Source organism: Alligator sinensis, unplaced genomic scaffold (genome assembly GCF_000455745.1).
Source record: "Alligator sinensis unplaced genomic scaffold, ASM45574v1 scaffold12_2, whole genome shotgun sequence".
NCBI lineage: Eukaryota > Metazoa > Chordata > Crocodylia > Alligatoridae > Alligator > Alligator sinensis.
This window is the reverse complement of record NW_005842756.1, coordinates 67163-88096: the sequence shown is the minus strand read 5'-3', so window position 1 is coordinate 88096 and position 20934 is coordinate 67163. Positions and strand designations below refer to the sequence as shown.

Here is a 20934-nt window from a genome sequence, read left to right as displayed (position 1 = left end):
TGCCCAAGTACCTTATTGAACAGGCCCGGGAACCACGAAGAACTGAACTTTGAAGTGTAAATGAGTTTATGAAGTCCCATTACTATTATCATTATTATTATGGAACCTAATGCAGCTTCGCACAAGGATCGCAGGAGGACAAACTGCACCAAGCATCAATCCAACTTGGAGAAGAGTCTCAAATCCATTAGGAGGGAAAAGCTGTTCAGAGTCACGGTGGCGAGGAGATCATAGATCGAAGGGATTATGCAGATGTAAGAAATAACCCGTGCGTTCGAACGTTTTCAGAATGCAAGCTACGTCAACCCTGACAACAAGAGGCACTGCATCATTATGGCAGGACACACAAAGAAGAGGGGTCTAAACAGACAAAAAAAGATTGTTTTAATAGGAGAGAAGCATCAGTCATCGAGTCTTACTTCATTCAGACTTTCTATCCAACCCCATCCATCTTCGGTGCCAAGAGATGACAGGCCTGGCTTACTTTTTTCCCCCTGCCTGGTATATCAATAACGCCCATTTCTATCCAGAACAAATGGCTTGCTAGAATGGGCCTTTCCCCTAAGTCGGCTTGCCAAGCCCTAGCAGTGCCTCGGTACCTGCTATGGTCAACATGGCTATAACGGGGTCCCTCGGGAGGTAGGCATCAGTGGGCGGAGCCTGTTGTAATCATCGTCATAAACAGCCACTTAGTCATTCATGGCTGGGGACCGTCTGTGAAAGAAGGAGTCGGGGAGGGCGGCAGGGAATAAAGAGAAAAGGAAAAAAAAAAGACAGACACATAGACCCTCCCTGCACAACCCAGAATGCAAATTCCTTCGCCCTCCTGAAATGCTTCTCCGGGCATTATCTGCGAACAAAAGTGTTCCACGCAGGCGGTCTCTGCATCACTGCCTTCTCTGTTAGCAACACCTGCTTAGTGTCAGCTTGGAGAGTCTCAGAGCTATCTTTTTTGCCATGTCTGCAGAAGCCAACGGCAGCACAATTGGCCATCGCCTAGGGTCACTCGCGTCTTTCTACCTCCCTCGCACGCCATCGGCCCTTTTCACCTCCGCCATCCCAAGGACCCCAGATAGCTAAAGCAAGGAGGTGGCCTCGAGCGGGGGGGAAGGGAGAATATAGGTCTCTGGCGTGAATCCCCAAATGCCGTTTCCCCTCCCCTCCCTTTTCCTTAAGACCTGATGGTCTTCAGTCACACATCTTAAAAGAAAAACAAAAAACAAAAACACAAAGACTTACTTGTCTCAAGTCGATGAAGGCCAACTGCAGCGTGTCCCCTTGGAACCCAGGCACTGGCCCGGATCTGGCAAACTCTGTGGGAAAGAAAAGAGGATAAAAAGCGCCTTTAACTAACCATGGACAGGGAGATTGGCAGACGGATGACAAGGAAGACAAGAGAGACTGGGGGAGAGGAGGACCGCGCTTCTAAGGAGTCATGTCTCCCTCCCTTCAGCTTCTTTGTTCACCCTTCAAAATTCGTGTCATCAAAACACCATTAATTCCACCGTCCTGACAGCAAGGAAACTGTACTAATTCGACCTGAAATTTATTCCCATGAGCCGCACTGGGCTTCAGAGTATTTGTTTTGTGAATGGACAAACAACTTGCAAAGAAGAAAGGGGGGTGGGGGTTGAAAAGTTTTTCCTCTCAACACAAAATCTTCAGCTGTGAAACTCTTTTCAGTTCCGAAAGCTATTTATATTTTAGGGCGCTGAAGGAATTTTCTAATTTCACGCCTGTCACCAGGTTCCATAAGCATTCATCAAAAAAATATGCCCAGCCGCATCACTAATTATTCTGCGGCAGATTATCTGCGTTATCTGGTATGGTGCACTACTGCCAGTATACGAGCCCCCAAAATGGGAAGAATCGCTCCGATTATGTGGCTTATTTATTTATTTTGGATGAGGACGTTTGACATCTGAATAACGTTGACTCATAAAGCAAAGAGAACATTTCCAAGGCTGCGTTTGCCTCTTTCTGGTGTAATCTGGCCCCAATTTCATACGCACGTTGTTTATTTTTCTTCCAACGTATTGTTTAAACTCGAGCCGAAAACCAGCAACAGGGACCGTGCATTATGATCTCACTTTAGGGAACCTTGGCTGCAGCCATTTAACAGCTCCGTTGAAAACTGCCATGAAGAAGCTAATAGCCATATTTCGCTCTGCTGAGCGTGCGTGTGGAAGGCATGCTTGCAACCGTTTGAACTCCCCCAACTTCATCAAGCAAAGTGTTCAACATTGATATCAAATCAGGGCTTCATTTGGGCACGGCGGTAATGGCCAGAGTGCCAATCTCAACTCAACCCCATCGTAGCCAGGAGGATGCGGTCCTTGAAAAGTCACTCGGAAAGACCACACGTCAAGAGGCCATCACAGCTAGAGCGGCCTTTCGTTGCGTCCATTGGCTTGTGGTATGTCCGACTCACGGACAGCTCATTTCTAAGAGCTGATGTTTATTTGTTGTCATAGTTGAGAAAGAGGGGACAGATGAAGAAAATACTCTGAGCATCATGTTTTAAGCAAAATCATCCCAAAGCCCAGTATCTATGAGTCTCTTCAGGCCAGTTATTTATCATGTGCTGGCACTTGGGCCAATGTCCTCAGCACCACACTCATGCCCCTAAGAAGGAAGATGCTGAGGAAGCAGAACAAGCTTTTAATTCCCATCTGCATCTTCGGATTCGGTTCCTTGTAGCTGTGGGTGAGGAGTCAAAGTGGCAATTTTGAGGACTCCTATGGTTAAGGACTGCCTGTAAATGCAGAGCACTGGACACGGTGGTCCCAAAAGCCCTAGCCAGTCCTGCGTTCATTAGTGGAGAAAGCCCCGAGGGTTCGTGCAGGGTTTACTACAAAGCCCTTAGTGCTTCCTACCTCCCTCTGCAGGCCCTTTCCCTTGAAAGTCTCCCTCCATCGTTTGCCTTAATCATACGAGAAGTCCCGCAGGCTGGTAGGGGCAACGTGTATAAATGAGATGCTCAGGATACTGCCTTTTGGCCAAATTCTGTGGTTTCTGGCATGAACACAGAAGTTGCCTATTGGTTACCTGATCTTTACGGTAAAATTTTGGAGGGAGCATATCCTAAAAAAACATGGAGAGTATATCTTAAAAAATAAAAAATAAAAAAAGGATGACAGCTAGTGGTCAGGTGTCTCATATTACTTTTCAATGTTTTAAAAACACCAAAAAAAACAGTTCTGGCATTAATAATTATCTCTGTCTATCCTTCCTTAAGCAACTGTCACCGTGGTATGGTAATGGAATAAAATATTTTCCTTTGGAAAATTAAACCAAATTCCCTTGTTATCAAATTCACTCAGACACTCAGGTTAACAGACATGTAAACCAAATCAACTTTCCTTACTTGTGCTACCGATAGAAACCCAGATAATTTAACACAAAATTGGTTTTATTTTTTTAACCTAAATTTTAATGACATCATTTAAACTGCCTGGGAACAAAAGGTTTGTCTTTGATAGTGCCTAAATATGAATCTGAAAGCTTTTAATTTAGCATCCCAGCTTGAAGAAGGCTCTTGATTACTTGTATACAACTTGCAATTTCAACTGAAAATAGGCTGCTGGGTTTCTGTTCACTTCTGAGCAGTGCTGCCATGCAGGGGCTACAAACTGCCCCGAAAAAACCTAAATTTATCCTAATAAATTATTTAAATTGATTCTATGTTAATAATTATTTTAAAACAATATTCTAACGCACTTTAAAAACATTAATGTCTTTAACAGAGTGAAATTCATCCATGTGCAAATGGCAGAAATCATCCGGAGGTGGGGAGAAGCGAGGCATAGGCCTTTTTCCAATAGGCAAATTTCACCCTCGCAAATCTGTCCTATGATCAGCACTGCAGCACCTGGGCACATCGTATGAACCCAAAACCCAAACAAGCCTAAAAACACAGATCAAAAAGCCAGCTACCACAAAAATCTAAGGTACAGGAAACAGCCTTCTGGTTTCCCATGCATGCATGAAGAAATATCATCAAGAGAGAATTATCTAAAAATCCTCTGTGTCACCTACAACGAATACGAAAAGGAAAGGGTCCTGAGTGAGACGGGGGTATGTTAATCCCCATTCTGGACAAGAGGAAAATTGTGATGTAACTATAGCTGAGCCAGCATTCAAAAAAATGTGAGCTCCGTGTCATGAAAGCTCATACTCTACATCTCTGCTGTACTTTGTCTACAAAAAGGTACAAATCTACCTTGCCTCCTCCTTTGAAAGAAATCAGATTTTGAACTTCAACAGTTGCTAGAAACTAAGCAAGATCTGTACATTCAATTAGAAAATTCATAACTGGCACAAATCCATTGATATCCATGGATTTGTAAAGCTACTTGTGCTTTACTATCAGAGAATGATCTTCATCAGATGCGAAAGGGTCATCGCTCCGATTTATTCAGGGACACTTCAAGACAATGCCCCGTGGTAATTCAGGTAAGCACTCTTGGCTCTAGCTGGATTCATTTAAGAAGCTTGTTACAACTCTGTCTTTAAAGGGATATAAAAGAGTTCGGTGAAACAGCTTTCACATGGGTATGATCTCTAGGATTTGTGGAAATCCAAGAAATCATGCATGGGTATGATTTCTATTATGCTATCCGAACAGGCAGGAGAAAACCATGTAATAGCACTACTGTAGGAAACATTCCCTGTAGTGTAGACTGGTTTAAATGGTTGCTGTCATAAAGCAATGCTAAGGGGCACACCTTACACTAATAATGCAGCCTGATATCCCAGAAGTGTAATGGCCTAGGATATCATCATGGCTGTGACTATTTGTATGGCCACACACATGAAATCAATAATATTGCTTATGCAGTGGAAGAACGGGTACCACCGGGTAAACTGACTTCCAGGGACCGGAGCAAGAATGAGTGGGGTGTTTCACCACAGTTACCGCATGGGGCAGCGGTGCCTTTGGTAATCATAGGTCACATTTTACATGCTAATGCTGCAGACTTATTTGAGAAGAGGAAACGCACAAAGTCCTTAGAAAGAAAAAGAAGAGAAGAAAAGAAGAACAGCTTTGGGGGAAAAGACACAGCCAGTTCTTCTTGGTTTTAATCTCCTCAATCAGATTTCAGTATAATTTTCTCGGAACAACCAAGCGCGGCGGTGGCCTCGGCACTGTCGGATTCGTTTATTGTACTTTCTCCACTACCAAGGCAAGTGGCGAGATAGAGCAAGCCACCTACAGTACGGCCCCTTGAGCAGAAAATCACCAGAGAATAGAGCAGATCAGTATGCAGCTGTTTGTACAAAGCATTTAGCCAGGCTAAAGGTTTGAGAGACTTGTGTTCAGGCCAAAAAAGTAATGTCTTTGCAAGGCCTACAGGCTAGGGCCACCCAGGGCAAGTTACAGAGGGACTCTAACCTCTCTTCCAAAACATTTCACCGATGAAAGAATCGAGGGACAGGAACCGTTAAGCCCTTTACAATGAACAAAGAATAAAGAGTTCAAACAAACAAGGGAAAAAAGCATCCACTGTAAATTAATTACACAGAATGAAGGATTTTTTTTTTCCAGACCCGGTACACAGCAAGTATAGGCAGACTCTCGTCTAGATTGAGTAGTTAAAAGTAAACACAGCTGGCTACTTTTTTTCCTAAAACTATCTATTTTAATGGGAAGGCTTTTCTAATGCATGTGCCACACGAAGACTACGTAATGGTGTGGGCAAGTTGATAAGGAATATATTGGTATACATTGACGATAAAAATCCAATACACTCAAGGATTATATCCACTGAATAGAAGTAGCTAGCCAATACAACTTTCAATGAATACTCAAGCAAGCTCTCATGTACATGTACATATACATACACACACACACACACACACACACACACAAATATTTTACATACACTCTCTCTTCATCCCACCCCATCTGTCAATCTCGATTCCCACAGAATTTAAGTGTCTATACATATACACTTGCATAATAAATGTGTGTACACATATATGCACAGACATGCATATGTTATGAAAGTATAAGGTGTGTGGGGGTAGGTATTGTCTCTCACACACACACACACACACACACACAGTCAGTCAATTAAATTTTATATATAGTCACACCCAACCACTTGCAAACTCCTAGTATTCCCATTTCCCCAGACCGTTCAATTTAGACATTTTTTCTTTATTATAAGTGAGGGAGGAGATTTTGTACGGAGGCTGGCAAACTTTCCTGCCAGTTTTGCAAGGCAGATATATATTTGCACTTCACAGCTACACGTTTTGCATTGTTTCAAGCGCACTAAAGTAGGGTTTCCAATTCGAGCCATCCAAGATCTCCCTCTCCCCTGCTTTGGGAATGTTACGTCCAATGCTGCTACGGGTCTTTTTGCCAGGTATGGGGACTATGCCAAGCATCGGAGTTAAAAACAAAAACAAAAAACCCCAAACCCAGGCCCCAAAGGCCTCTGGGTCCCAACAGGAACAAGGAAGGGCAGTTTTCCTGTTTTGGAGGAGAGAAAGATAGCTTAATCTGAGAAGCTTGGAAGTCTGGATTCAAATAATAATGGAAGGAGGAGCATCCCTCCCTCCTCAGCCAGCTCCATACTACGAGTCACTGGGTGAGATGGAAGCAAGAGGTAGCAGGAGAAAGAAACAGTCATGAAGAGTTGGAGGAAATATGATAAAAATTAAAGAAACTGTAAACAGGAGAGAAGTAAGTTCATCTGGCTGGGACAACGCTAGGAGGGGAGGAGTAGCTGGGTAGGCATTAATAATAAGGAAGCAGGAACAAGGATAAAATCGGCACACCTGGAAGCAGAGGAGTAGTAGAAATAAGGTCTTGCAGCCCAGACAGTAACTCTGTTGAGTATTGGATAGGAGTTTCAGACCCCACAGTGTGCCCACAAACATAATGCATGCTGCTCGCGGAGAGCTCTGGTGATCTGAGGCCAACAGGTCCAAGGCAGACATTCGGGCGACAAATGCAAGAGTCCCTCTTCGCCTTTGCATCTTAGAGCTGCTAGCGGACACAACGCACACATTTTGGATGGCAGCGTATCCAGTAACTGTTAGGGACCTAGGTGGTCCATCCGAATGGCTGAGGGAACACAGGGGACAGGAGTTGGGTCAGAGGTCAGGAGGCAAATTACCAGGTCTGGAAAGAAATCCAGGGGCAGGCTCCAAGACACAGGGCAAGGGCTGGGTCCAGGAATCAGATGTCAAGTTACCAAGTTCAAGATCAAAGTCTGAGATCAGAACCAAACCTGGGTCAGGAACCAGGAAAGCCATCGGGCATGGGGACCAGGAAGCTTGCCAAGCCAGACTTGGGTCAGAACGGCTGGCTGGCCTACAAGTCGGCTGCCACGGCTGGGACTAAATGGCTATGCAGCGCTCCCACGCGCCAGTCGGGAAGCTAGCCAGGTCATTAAGTGAGGCAAGGATCATTAGCCAGAGACAACACAGGTGTGGCTACTTGAGCAATTAACCCCAGCTGGGCTGCCTGACGAGGGTCCCCGACAAGAACTGGAACGTCCCACTTGCTGGCCCCTGGATGAAAGATGTCTAAGGAACATCTGCTCGGTTGAGTTTGCTGCGAATCCTGTGGCAGACAGGGCAGTTTTCATGGGGAGAAGACTGACCTCCATGCAGGATAGTTGGGATTTGGCTTTTGTGACGAGATCTGGGGTCTCCTTTCCATGGTGCTCTTAAAGGCTGTTGTTTCATTGAACTGTTGGGCACTTGGGGAAGAACAAACCAAGTCACAAGCACCATGTTCCCCAGTACAACCACCAAAACGGGGACTAATGTTCCCACACAAAGAACAAATCATGTCCTGGCTTTCGGGGGAGCCGGACACCAAACTGCAATCTCTAAGGAAACTGAATATACCCATCTTAAAATGCTTTCTCCTTAAAGCAGGCTCCGAGCAGATTACCAATGACAGAGGGCTTCTAAGCATCAACCCTCCAAGATTTTCTGGGCCACTGAAGCAACTTGAGCAGTACATAATCAGGGCAAAATGCAAAGCTTTTGAGAACTGGGGACCCTCAGGAGAAAGAGGTAAGGAGCCATGATGGAAAGGTTGATCAGGGGCCTGCAGAATAGGCATCTGAAAATTCTGCCGGATGTATGAACATCCCTCATCACAATTTTATTATTGACCTTTAATTTTTCTTGATAGCTTTCCAATCCAACAACCTTTTGAAAAAATTCTCTCTGCAACAGCTAAATGTTCAATGTTTCATCCAATATTTAGAATTTCAGGGAATTCAATATACACAAACTGGATCAGATTCAATAAAAAAACATCCGTTCCTCACACCCTGGAACAAAAGAGTCTGGCATCTAGTTGCATCTTCAAGAATAAACCTACTAAGTGTTGTAAAGGTGTGCCTTTGCTTCCTGACACCGAGGGCTCTGAATTGCACCTGCAGCAATAGTGAGCGACTCCCTGCTAGATTGGCAGGCATTTTAAAGCAGAAGAAATGAGTTTAGTTGCAGGTCATGAAAAAGTTGTATGACAAAAGGCTGGTGTCTGTCAGCAAGTGAAAGTCGACACGCAGCCAGTTCACAGACAGAACGAAGTTGAGAAATGTCCAGCGGTTGCTTTGCAAAACCCAGCAAGGAAGACAAGCAATGGAACTCACCCATTCAGGGGCTAAATATTAGGAAGACCTGAATTAGCTTCTCTAATGATTATCTACTCCAGGAGGAAGAGGGGGAAGAGTGAGGAGTTGAACAAAGGTGGAAAAATAGCAGTGGTGCAGACAATACTGCTTACATAGGGGTGACAGAAGAGAATAGCTCATACACATAAATATAAAAGGCAAAGGAGAGAGAAAACGATTACGAGGCAGATGGAAGTTGGAGGAGGCAAGGTCAAGAACCGCATGATGAGAGCCAAGCAAGAGGTCCTAGGTGAGGTAGGAAATGAAACTACTGATGAGAAACTCATTTCTCTCTGACAGTCTGCAAAGCTCCCAAGGTTTGCTTGAGCCAGGCCCATAAGGCTTTACGAAGTGCTGTGCTAATTTAGAGAGCCATATAAATGTTTCATCCTAACAAACAAACAAATGGATACATTTTTGATAGCTCATAAATAGAGTCATCAGTGCTTTTACGTGCAATATTTATATGCGCTAATACCCCATGGAATCATTTTCATTGCCACCGTTACTCGTTTATAGCCTTTAAAAGGAGAGGTCATAAGAGGGAAAAGAAGGCAACACTAAGAAATTCAGTGATATGCCACTGGACAAATTCATGCAGGGGGAAAAAAGAGGAGAACAAATGTAAGCATCAGAAGGCAGCACAGGCCGAAGAATTCAGTTTCTGCTCCCACTAATTCCAGGTACCCTACTAATTTAATAGCCGTGTACAAGAATACCTATGTGGTCAAGTTTGGATAGAAAGATAACTTTCAGTGCAAACTTTTTTTAATGTCCTAGGAAGCCAAGTTGTGTTTTTCCGCACAGAGCTGACATCTGATAGATGAGATGGTAAGAAGGGAGAGGACTTGCTTCTCCTTGGTCTTCTTGCTTGCAAGAAATCCTCTTGCCACAGGTGCCGAAAGCAATACTCTTTCTATTATAGCCGTGCTTGCTTTTGTAGCACCTTTCTCTGTTTTGCTTTATTGTTCCCAACTTCCTGGCTCTCTGTCACCTAGGAATGCCCCAACAGATGGGACCGACATCCTCCCAGACTGTTTAGTAGGTGAAGTGCTGGTACAACAACATTTGGATTCAAGCTGCATTCTCCCACCTTGGTGGTTTCAAGCAAGGGTGAGCTGCACTTTTAGGGATCGGTTTACAAAAATCATCAGGGAAGAAAAACAAGGAGAAGTTGAACAGATTTAAAGAAAATGAAGTCTTATTAAGCTAACTGGAGGATGAAGGAAGCCCACGATACTACGATCAGATATTGCTAGACAGTTGGCAAATTAAAGGCTTCCCCTTATCATGCAAAAACATGATTGTTGTACTGGTGTTTTGTCCTTTTCCCTTCTGTTGGCTTATTCATGTGTTTCATCTACCTGCAGCATCATAACCACAGCCTGGACACTCTCTACAGTCCAATTTATTTCATCAAACTGCATCAAATACAGGAGGGGGCAAGGGAGGGGTACGTAACAGTCGAAGAGCTGACACCAGTTAGGTGGGGACTTGCTCGTAGAAGCGTTTTGCTCAAACCCTTAGATCAGGTTCTTTCCGCTGAATATAAAGAGCAAAAAAACAAAAAAAGAGCAAGAAAGAGCATATTAAATGTCCCGTGATTGCACTGTTTGCTAGGAAGGAAGAAGTTAGCATGGGATCTGGATTCCAGGCGTGGTATTGGTCTCCGTTCATGCTGCGAAATGCTTTGTTCAGCTCTGTTATCATCAATTAATAGAAGTATGACATGTCAAAGATTAAAAGCGCATCGGGCAGCCGGCTGCGAACTTTGCACGTTACAGACGTTGGCAACCTGCACCCGAGCAAAGGGAGGATGCACACAAGATTGTGGGTGAAGGCTGCAGTATTAAATGAATAACGGGATTTCCGCGTGAGAACATTTCTGGAGCCAGCAAACGTAGCCAAGAATGAGGTGGTAAACAGTTGCACTGGGACCAATATAGGCACATTCTGGCAGACTTACTTATTGGGTTGTAGTACTCCTCAAACTGGTTAACACATCTGTGTTTCTTATTGACTACACCCATGAGTGGTTTGAATGAAAATGTGGAGTTTAATGAAATTTTAAATGTAATTTTACTGCACTTTTAATTTCTCGTAAAACAGCAGTTAAAAGACTTTAGAGATTATGGAATTGCTTATTTTATGATCCAAGTACTGTAAAAACAATCTGCTTTAAAAACCACTGGAATCTGTTACATTGATGTAAAATACTTTTTTAAGAGTAATAGCAGCCTCCTTTTCTTTCCCTTCCTTTCTCTCATAACATCCAAATTTGGGTTGTTATACTTCTTTCCAGCTACCTCTGAGGGACGCAAGATTTGGAAAAATCTCAGAAACAGGAGGTCCTAAAATATTTTTTAGAAAGCCAAGGATGGAACTAGGCTAAAAGCCACATATCAATGAAAGAACCACGTTAAGCATTGTTAAATCTCAGGTTATTAGAAAGTTTTGGAAGTCTGCACACAATCCCTTCTTTAAATACATTTTCCCTAAAAGTATGGCCATTGCTTTTTTGATTGTGGCCCCACAATATAGTGCATATACTGCTTTATTTCCTAATTTAATAGAGATGCTCTCTCTTTGGAGTAAAGAGCAATGCAGAAACCCAGACTTCTTGGGATGAATTTCAACTATCACAGACTTGCTGCATCTCCCTGGACAACTTAGTCCTTCACTCTTCACTAAGAAGGTGCAAGTAATAGATGCTTCTCACTGTACTACCTGTAAGGGTCTTCTACACCTGCCTGGAAAAGAATGCTATAAGGCTATAATATTTGTCACTTGTCTGTTGTTCCTAGTAAAGACTTACTAACACTTTAATTGCTCTCGGAGAACCACTCTGTCCTGCGTATTCAGCGTCCCACACTTCAAAATGACGGCGAGGCACTTGAACTAAAGCTTATCAAATGAGGTTTAGTTCAAGTGCCCCCACCACCATTTTGAAGTGCGGGAATGCTGAACAGATGTGACATGGAGGCTGCTGGGACACGTTAATTAACATGCTCTGGCAGACTCCATTAATCGAGCACGCGTTGGAGCAGATGTCCGGCACGAGTACAGGTGCCCAAAATGACTTGTGCCCCTCTGCAGGTGTCGCACACAACAACGTGTGTGGGAGCTGCTGTCACTAAATGCTAAGAAGGCCAGTAGTATAACTCAGTTCAAAAATACATTAGATAGATGGGAGGAGAGGTCCATCAAGGGTTATTAAACTCGACGATTAAGGACATAATCGAGAGCTGGAGACCGGCAGGGTGGGCCGGGAATGGATCGCCATCGTATTTCTTACGTTCTTCCTCTGAACATGCTGCTACTTGCCACCGCTGGAATTAGGAGAGCAGGCTAGATGACCCGAAAGCCCATCCTGAGCGAGACCTGCATTTCCAACATTGCACCGAAGACAAAAGCTGAACATAAAAAAGAAAAATCCATTCAAACGTAATGCATCTCTTGGGAAACAGCTTGGACTTGGAAGAGAAGCTCATCCACCTTTATGTGCAGGGCTGGCTCCTTCTCTCTTCAAAGCTGTGTCCAGCCAGTTTTAGACGTTTCAAGCAATATGGTTTCTTTTCCTCAGGGGGGAAATTCCACAGGAAAACAGATCTCACTTTTCACAAGTTTCTCTTCAATAGTTAGCCTAATACATTTTTTTTTAAACAAGCTTGCAGCACAACTCCTGCTTGCCTCTCCACTTCACCAAGCCAGCTGATATTCATTGGACTACCCATGTGAGGAAGGCATGCAAGATTTAGTCTTTAATGTTTATTTAATTTACCACTTCTCTCCAGACCCCAGAATGCTTTCTTTGTGATGGTTATAAAATGAATGAATGGTTATACATAATGCTATGAATACACACAGCACTATCCAAAAAAACTGCTAAGTGCATTACTTCTGAGGAAGAATTTATAGTACAGACTGAGGCGTCTACGATGACCATGCCCTTCTCCTGCGTGTCAAATACCCGGGCTTGGTGCATTGGTGCGATGCCTGCACTTGGATCCAGGCATCTGCTTGATTATTGGTTCTGCGGCCCAATTTTCATAGACTCGTACAAAATGGGGGTTGAAGGGACCTCAGGAGGTCACACCTACTCCAACCTCCTGCTCCAAACCCCAACTACATCATCCCAGCCAAGGCTTTGTCTAGCCAGGTCTTCAAAACCTGCACGGATGCAGACTGCACCACCTCTCTGTTCCAGTGCTTTACTACTCTCTCATGAGCAAATGTTTCCTCATATCCAACCTCAACTTCTCTTGCTGCAACGTGAGCCCATTGCTCCTTGTCCTGCCATCTGCCCCCACTGAGACCAGCCCAGCTCCATCCTCTTTGCAGCCCCCCTGCAGGGAGGTGAAGGCTGCTATTCAATCCCCCTCGGTCTTCTCTCCTGCAGACTCAATCAGTCCAGTTCTCTCAGTCTTTCCTCACCAGTCCCATCCTCCAGCCCACAACCATTTTCACTGCCCTCTGCTGGGCTCTCTCCAATGTGTCCACATCCTTTCTGTAGTGGGGGGCCACAGCTGGACATGGGACTCCAGATGTGGCCTCCTCAGTGCTGAATAGAGGAGAAGAATCACTGCCCTCCATCAGCTGGCAGTGCTCCTACCGATGCAGCTGAGCATGCCACTAGCCATCTTTGCAACAAGGGCACCCAGCTAGCTCATAATTTTCTTTCCTAATAATTTTCCTTCCCCCAGAGCAGGTAATATGGGAGAGTCTAATGGGTTCTACTAAATCTACCAGCTAAGGGCAGCGGGTAGTCCTGTTCGCTTCAATCTTGCATGGCTCCCACTGCTATGGCAAATGGCACCAAATATATTTGTAAAATAAAGCAAAGTGCCTGGAAAAAACGGGAATCTCTGGTGCATTACTATTACCTTAACCCACCACAGTTGGTTGCGATTTGGTGTATAAATTCTTTTTCTTAAAATGCATATTATTGACTCTAGGCAAAAATGAATCCACTGCAAATAAAAAAAATGTGCCTTAGCTCACAGGTTCTTGTTTCTATGCAATAGTGCGACACTGAAACACTACAAAAAGGTGCAGAGAGCTTCTAAGCTTTCCTTTAAAAATGCTCAGGTAATTAAGGATTCATTTTATATTTTTTTTGCAAACTTCTAGTTGGTCTAATAAAAGCTATCAGCTCTACCACAAGTCCCGATTCCAGGTAATTAATGAAGCCCCCTTGCTGGGCAAAACATCAGGGAGCAAAGGGACAGGGGCAGAGCAAAATAAAATCCACTGCTAGCCATAACACCGAGGCAGACAAGCGCACACCGCGTTTCGTGGTAGAGAAGCTGTGCCGCAGTCGATGTGTTTTCTCAGTCCGCCGGTGCACCTAGCAATGGGGCTGTGTTTGTTTTTAGCACTGCATTAAGACCCTGACGTGCCGCCCCTCAGGAAAAGGATTCAAATCATTCACGCTGTCAGCAAAGCCACCAGACAAACAAGCCGGGGAAGAGCGCGCTTTTCTGCGAGCTGAAAAGGAAGAAAGGACTTTGTCTGCGTTTACCATTCTCCGCGGCAAACAGCGGGGTTGACAGTGATGTATAGGAAGGTTAGAGCGGCAGCATCCGTCTCAATTTTCCTGACAGAGATGGCATCTCGGGCCTTGGCTGGGCGGAGCAGGTCGCCTGCCCCTGCTGCTCAGGTTGGCGGCACCTGCTATTGAATGTCTGAGTACCCCTGATTTTTGTCTCGCACAACAATTGCCTCCAGATCTCATGGAATTTAAGGCATCGGGCTTTTAAAACCTATACTAAATGTCATCCATTTTACTTAGTGTTTGGGGTTTTTAAGAGAATAAATGACGCTGCTTAGTGACCCACATTACCAATGCGGGGGGATCGACAGGGTTACGAAAGTCTGTTTTCAGCCAAGCAAGAAAGAACTGAATTATTATTAATGACGGACACTTCCCATTATTTTCAGCTGCACAGACTGGTCCTCCATGGATGCAGATGGAGAGCACAGCTGCTGCTGGAGCCAGAAGATGCTGATGGAGACAATTTACAAGCCAGAGAATTTGGGACCGGAGGCACTTCCCCCCACCCCAACCGAAATAAGATGCGACCTAGCTTACCGCATGTGACGTTATCGTGCAGCTCCAGTGCAGTTCACGCTGCCCGCTCAGCCCCTACTCCCAGAGAGTTCAAGAAGAACTTTGAAAATTAGGGACAGAATAGACGGGCTGGGTCCTACTGAAGGAGAAATTTAAGCAGGTGACCTTCCCGAGAACTGATCTAACCTTCAGATAGGAAATGTCAAAGGTTGCTGCTTAACTGAAACAGCATTAACTATACCTGGCACTCAACAGGGACACATTTTGCCTGAATCAAGCGGATGAGCAATGCTAACCGGATGTGAAAAGCAGTGACTATTAAAAAGACGTTATAAAGCTAGATTATAATCAATGTGAAATGCAGCAAACTGTTTCAGGGCCTGATGCTGCTCGACTCAAGTCGGTGACAATTTTGCCGTGGAGCTGAATGGGAGCAGTACTGGGTTGACGGCATCCTGGTCTAATAAGATTGAGATACAGCTGCCTGCCCAGCACACTCCAGGCAGAAAAGCGGAGGTGGGCATTTTCAGAACGCTACAATAATTTGTTTTCCCGAAACTGTTTCCTATATTGTTTTTCTGAAACTATTTTTTTAAACGCCCATCAACCCATGCAGAGGAAGTTTCATCATCGTGAAGCTCAATATTTACTGTAGAAATGGGTCAGGATATAACAAGAGAACAACAGCTTGATTTTATATGGTGAAATTTTAGAGAAAATTAGTCTGAAATGTAGAATGGGCTTGTTTTGTGGGGTTTTTTGTAAATGCCGTGAAAACAGCCTTGTCACTTAGCAACATGCTCACTGAGTATGCACATAATATTTGGGTTTTGTAATAAATGAAAAAAATAGCTCCATCAGATTGGAACATACCTATCAAGCCCTCCATATACCAAGGTAACATGCAATGTGGATGTATATGTCTATAACTGGAAACGACGCAGATGGAAAGAACCTGTATTGGGCATCATGACCCAGGTGAGGCTCTGGGACTGGCAGCAGGAAATTTTTAAAAACTATTCACTGAGCAAATCATCTCCCCAAATCAGTGGAATCCAATGATTAATCCATCTGTTAATCCAATGAAAAGTTTACTGCCACATTTTAAGGTAGAAATGCAAAAGACCAGGCTCTTTAGAGGGCACACGTGTTATTATGTTATCAACTAACAGTATGGTCTATGCCAGGGGTTCCCAAACTGTGGTACTCACACCCTTGGGGGTATGCAAGACATCTCAAGGGTGTACACTGGAGAAGTTGTGTAATGGCAGATTTAATTTTCATCATCATCATCATAATCCAATTATTAAGGGGTTAAAATATAAAACATGCTGGTAGGGGTACATGGGCAGCTGGTAAATCTGGAAGGGGGTATGCAAGAAGAAAAAAGTTTGGGAACCGCTGGTCTATGCCTTATCCTACTGCCTCCCCATTGGGTAATCAAATCATTGTGAAGAATAATTAAGAAAAGCATCACAGCCATTCACTGCAGGAAAATAAATGTTTGGCTAACACGATAAATAAGAGACGCGTGCTCGGTATCACCAATTGTGGTGCCATTCAGTGATTTCAAATGAAAGTTTCTTGGACTTACCTGGGCTAAAAATCAAAACAGACCTATTAGAAAACCAGTCCATCTTTTGGCTGCTGCAGGATTATTCCCTAAATATAATCTCTAGATTTTTGCCTAGTCCTGCTTTAAACAGCCCATCTGATGGGGTTTCTACCACTTGTCCTTCAGAGAATTGTGTGCCCTGCCTAACGAGTGTCATTGTTGATACTGCTTTTGACTAGAGAGAAGAACCGGAGAGATGCGATTACAGAAATTAAATTCAGATTGTACAGGTTACACCAGAAGACATGCCTGGGATGTGGGGAGCCCTACTACAGAAGGCGCCCCAGTAATATATTTTCAGTGCAAGCCTATCAAGCCTCTTGTTTTCATACTCTCTCCACTTGGCCCTATTGTGGAACACATGCTCCTAAGGGATGGGGACCCTCTTCTACTGTGTTTGGACTACACAAATACTTAATAAAACAGTAACGTAAGAGTAAAAAACTTTAAAGGAGAAGTCATTTGGCTTTTGTTCAGTAAGTGTTTGCAATCAACTTACTGCCCGCACAGCTGGTCCCAATGCTCGCACAACTACCCAAGGTGAAACATGATGAATGGAATGATTTTGTCCCTTACGTTCACACTCTTCCACATCCAGGTTGAACTGCTGCAAGGCCCCCAGGGTCAGCTGCCTCACTTCAACTTCCAGCAGCAGCTGCATCAGCGAAGTGGATAAGTGTTTGCAGGCCGACATACATGCAGTCTGAGCCACCTTACCCTGGAAAATAAATGGGAAATTAAAGAAAATGCACCAGCTATCAACAAGTTCACTTTTGTCAACAAACAGTACCACCCTCTTCAGTACGTCCCCTCGGCTTGTGGGTGTTGGTACGGCTCCCAAATGTATGAAGGTTTGTTGCAACCATCCTCATTAAAAGGATTCCCTTCTAGCAAGACTAGAACTTGCAAGATGCACAATCCCCCCTGAGAACAGCTCCGAACCCCAAATTATTGGGTGTGGAGAAGACTAACGAGCACCAGGGTCATAATACTTAAGTAACAGGTTGAAGCTGTAGGATAATTTTATTTTGAACACCTAGTTGAAAAGTGCATACCTTAGAGGTGTGTCTTAGTTTTCAGGACAAAATAGCATCATTATGTGCAGTCATACGTTCTACAGGCCCAAATCAATAAATGCACCGACATCTGACTATTTTCCAGGATTTTCGACAACTCTTAATATTCTGACTCTGCTCCCATTAAAATCACTGGGAGTTTTTATCACTGATGACAGGAGGAGTAGAGTCATCCCTATTTGGGATGCCCACTAGGACAGTAACATTAGGTCTGAAACAGACTTGCTAGGTCAGCTCTCCAGCACTGGGTTGGATTAGCAGTGGAGTGGGTACGAATACGTTTCCCACTTTGGGCTATACACAGCTCTCTTGCATGGAGTTGGAACAGTTCTGGAGACTGAAACTAGCACATTTGGTGCTCTTTGGCCTACTCCGAATACCACGTGGCACCTTCCAGACAGCAAACGAGCTGAAGGAAACGTCCTTGAAGTAATAAAGTAATTGAAGTAGCCGTGGCTACACTGACAGAATCCCTCCTCGGCGGGGATTCGAGTCTTGGAAGCTCATATCTGGTCGTACCACGTGGAATGAGATCCTCAACACTATCCTCCCCTCAAGCCATACACAACTCATCAGTGATTAACTAGTGAAGCCTGCAAGAAAGAAGAGCAGCCCAACTGCTATCACACGCGAGTCATTATAAAATGCTATTGTAGAGAAAGCCACAGCTAAGATGGACACTTGAAATGTGTGCCGATACCAACTTCTGCAACCTTACCCTGAAAAGAATAAAGGAATTCAAGTTAAATTGGCCAAGAATACACCAATAGGGATGATATACTGACTGCACATACAAGCATCCGAATTTTATCAAGTGACTTCTTGTGGCCCAAAAACCAAAATCACCATTGACTTGGTTTCCTCCTTGGAAGATTAAGAGTAGGCTGACAAACACTTGTTTAGGATGGTTAGACAGGGATGCTCCTACTCTGAGTCGGGAGATTGCTAAGATGACCTCCTGACAGCCCATCCAGTCCTACTTTTCTGAGATTATAGAAGTTTGCCAGAGCTTTCCCCACACTAGGGCCATGGCACTCAAAGAAGCGTATCAGTATAGCCATGGTAGTTTCCCAAAGACCAATTTTGTTATTGCATAAGGGGGCTTCCCCAGGCCCTCCTCACTTTAGCTAAAACCACTTCCAAAAAAGACACTGGCCTTCTAAATCTCAAAAGACAGGTGTCATGGAGTTATGTTGGCATAGCTACAGTGGTACAATTTATTTATATGCAACAATCATCGTTAATGATTCGGATGCTAGAACAGAGAGCTTCTTGAGCAAGTTTGCAGATGTGAAACTGGGAAAGGCTGAGCACACCAGAGGACAGGAGTACAACTCAGAAGGATCTTGGCAGATTGGAAAGCTGGGCTGGAGCTCGCAGGATGACGCTCAATGCTAACAAATGCAAGGTGCAACACACTGGGAACAATAATCCAATACAAAATGGGTGACACCCGGCTGGATGGCAGCACTACACAGAAGGATCTAGGAGTCCTAGTGGATCACAAACCCAGTGAGCCTGCAGTGTGATGTTGCTGCACAAAAGGCGATGCAGCCCAAAAAACTGCTTTCAACAGAAGCATTAAGTGCAAGACATGGGAGGTGACGGGGCTTCTCTACTCGTCACTGGTGTGGCCTCATCCAGAGAACTGTGTGCATTGTTCCACATTGGAAAAAGGATGTGGAGAAGTAACAGAGAAAGGCAACAAAAATAACAGGCTTGGAAGGCAAGTCACATGAGGAGGGGTTGAAAGGAACAGGCATGTTCAGCTTACAAACAGACATGGCAATCTGGAAACATCTGAAGGGCTGCCGTAAAGGAGGAAAGCACCTTTCCTCTTTCGCCGCAGAGAGGAGGATACAGGAGGATGGCTTGATGTTGCAGCAAAGTAGGTTGAAACTGGGTATCTTCTTCACTAGTAAACAGTGAGGCAGTGGACAGATAGTCTAGGGAAGCTGTGGGATCTCCATCATTGGAGGGTGTTCAAGAAGAGGTTGGACAAACATGGATCAGGGATGATGTAGGAGTAGCTATGCCTATGCTCTACAATGGGCATTTCCCCGTGCTTTTGTGCTTTGCCAATTGCCACGTAGGGATAGGAAGGAACTTTTTCCTCCTCCTATTCCTGTAGCCAATAAGTCAGAAAATTTATCATTAATAGGTGAAGTAAACAATAGAGTGTATGCGTGTGGTGTATACGACTAATAAAGCAGCAGCAGATGGCATGAAGAAGACAGAACAGATAACAAGGGAAAAGTTGTGGTGTCAGCAACTAGAAGCAGGCCGCTGAAGGCCAGATATCTGTGCAACATCCTTGGCAGGAAGACTGGTTTGGGCTGGTTAAATAAGGGGAACCTTTCTATGTGACGACCAAACAGCGCATGCCTTGGAGAGAGGGTTTGAGAAACCTCGCCCAGAAACAAACTGTATAAGAAGGGGGCAAGAGAAAAGATGATGTGGGAATGCCTCGCCACCGGAGCCTGTGCATGCCAGGTCGGACACCTTGCTCCATCAACGGATAGTGACTGGCCATCCTATCTGCAACGCCCTTGGGACTGTGTAAGTGTCTCGTCTGTGAGAGTGTATGGGTAAATGTGTGTGCATGGTAGGGTAGTACAATTTTAAAGAAATTAATGGTCTCTCATAAGTGTACAACTCCCCAGTACCCTTCGCAATAAACTACCCCGCTGAAAAGAAACCAACTCTTGTCATTAGTTCAATTTTTGGGTTACATTCCTACAAGCATCAGGGAGAGAGAGGAGGAAAGAGGGCTTCACCTTCCTCAGAAGCACTGGGTGCTGGCCACAGCCAAGGCTGGGGATTTTGACTGGGATGCACCAATGCTCCTGTTGGGACTTGAACTGAAGGTTCCTGGCTATGGGGTCTTGCCCCTCCACACAGGGTCAGACTAATCGCCATATTTGGGGTCAGGAAGGAAATTTCCCCCATGGTCAGACTGGTACAGAGACTGTGGGGGGTTTTGCTTTCTTTTGCAGTTGGGGGTGGAGGTTATATCCCTCTTCCTTGAACCTCTTGAACATATTTTAACAACCCTTGTAGCAGGTGAACCTCTTAAACACATTTTAAGAATGCTTGTAGCAGCAGGACATGGGCTACTATTGTCCCCCTGCTTTACCTGCGTCACGTTAGGGTGTTATGGTTGCATCAGGGTTGACTGTAGTTTTACCAGTAGGTTAGACAATGGATCCATAAGAGATGGTTTGGATAGGGATGATCCTACCTCGGGCAGAGGGTTAAGACTAGATTGACCCATCTATCGACCTATCGCCCTGTATATGAGCTAACTATTACTATTTTAAGGCATGCCTAGTCACAATTAATGACAGCTTGACACCTCCTTCCCTCTCCGAACTACACACGACTTTGTTAGCCAGCACAGCCTTGTCAACGATACCACACAAGCACAACTGATATCATCTGGCTGATAAAAATCTACTATTGAACTGAAAAGGTTCGACTGAAAGCAGATTAAAATAGTTATGCGACAAAACCAAAACAAAAAAC

The 20934-nt window shown here is 44.4% G+C and overlaps 1 protein-coding gene across 1 annotated transcript in view; it reads right to left on the bottom strand.

Moving 5' to 3' along the window:
- The window catches only part of LOC102388471 (exocyst complex component 6B), a 177306-nt gene that overhangs the window by 98908 nt on the left and 57464 nt on the right, over window positions 1–20934 (bottom strand). The window contains exons 13-14 of the mRNA XM_025216643.1: window positions 16910–17051; window positions 1240–1313 (exon numbers count right to left, since the gene is read on the bottom strand). Coding sequence (XP_025072428.1) covers window positions 1240–1313; window positions 16910–17051 — 216 coding nt within the window. The remainder of the gene's footprint in view (window positions 1–1239; window positions 1314–16909; window positions 17052–20934) is intronic.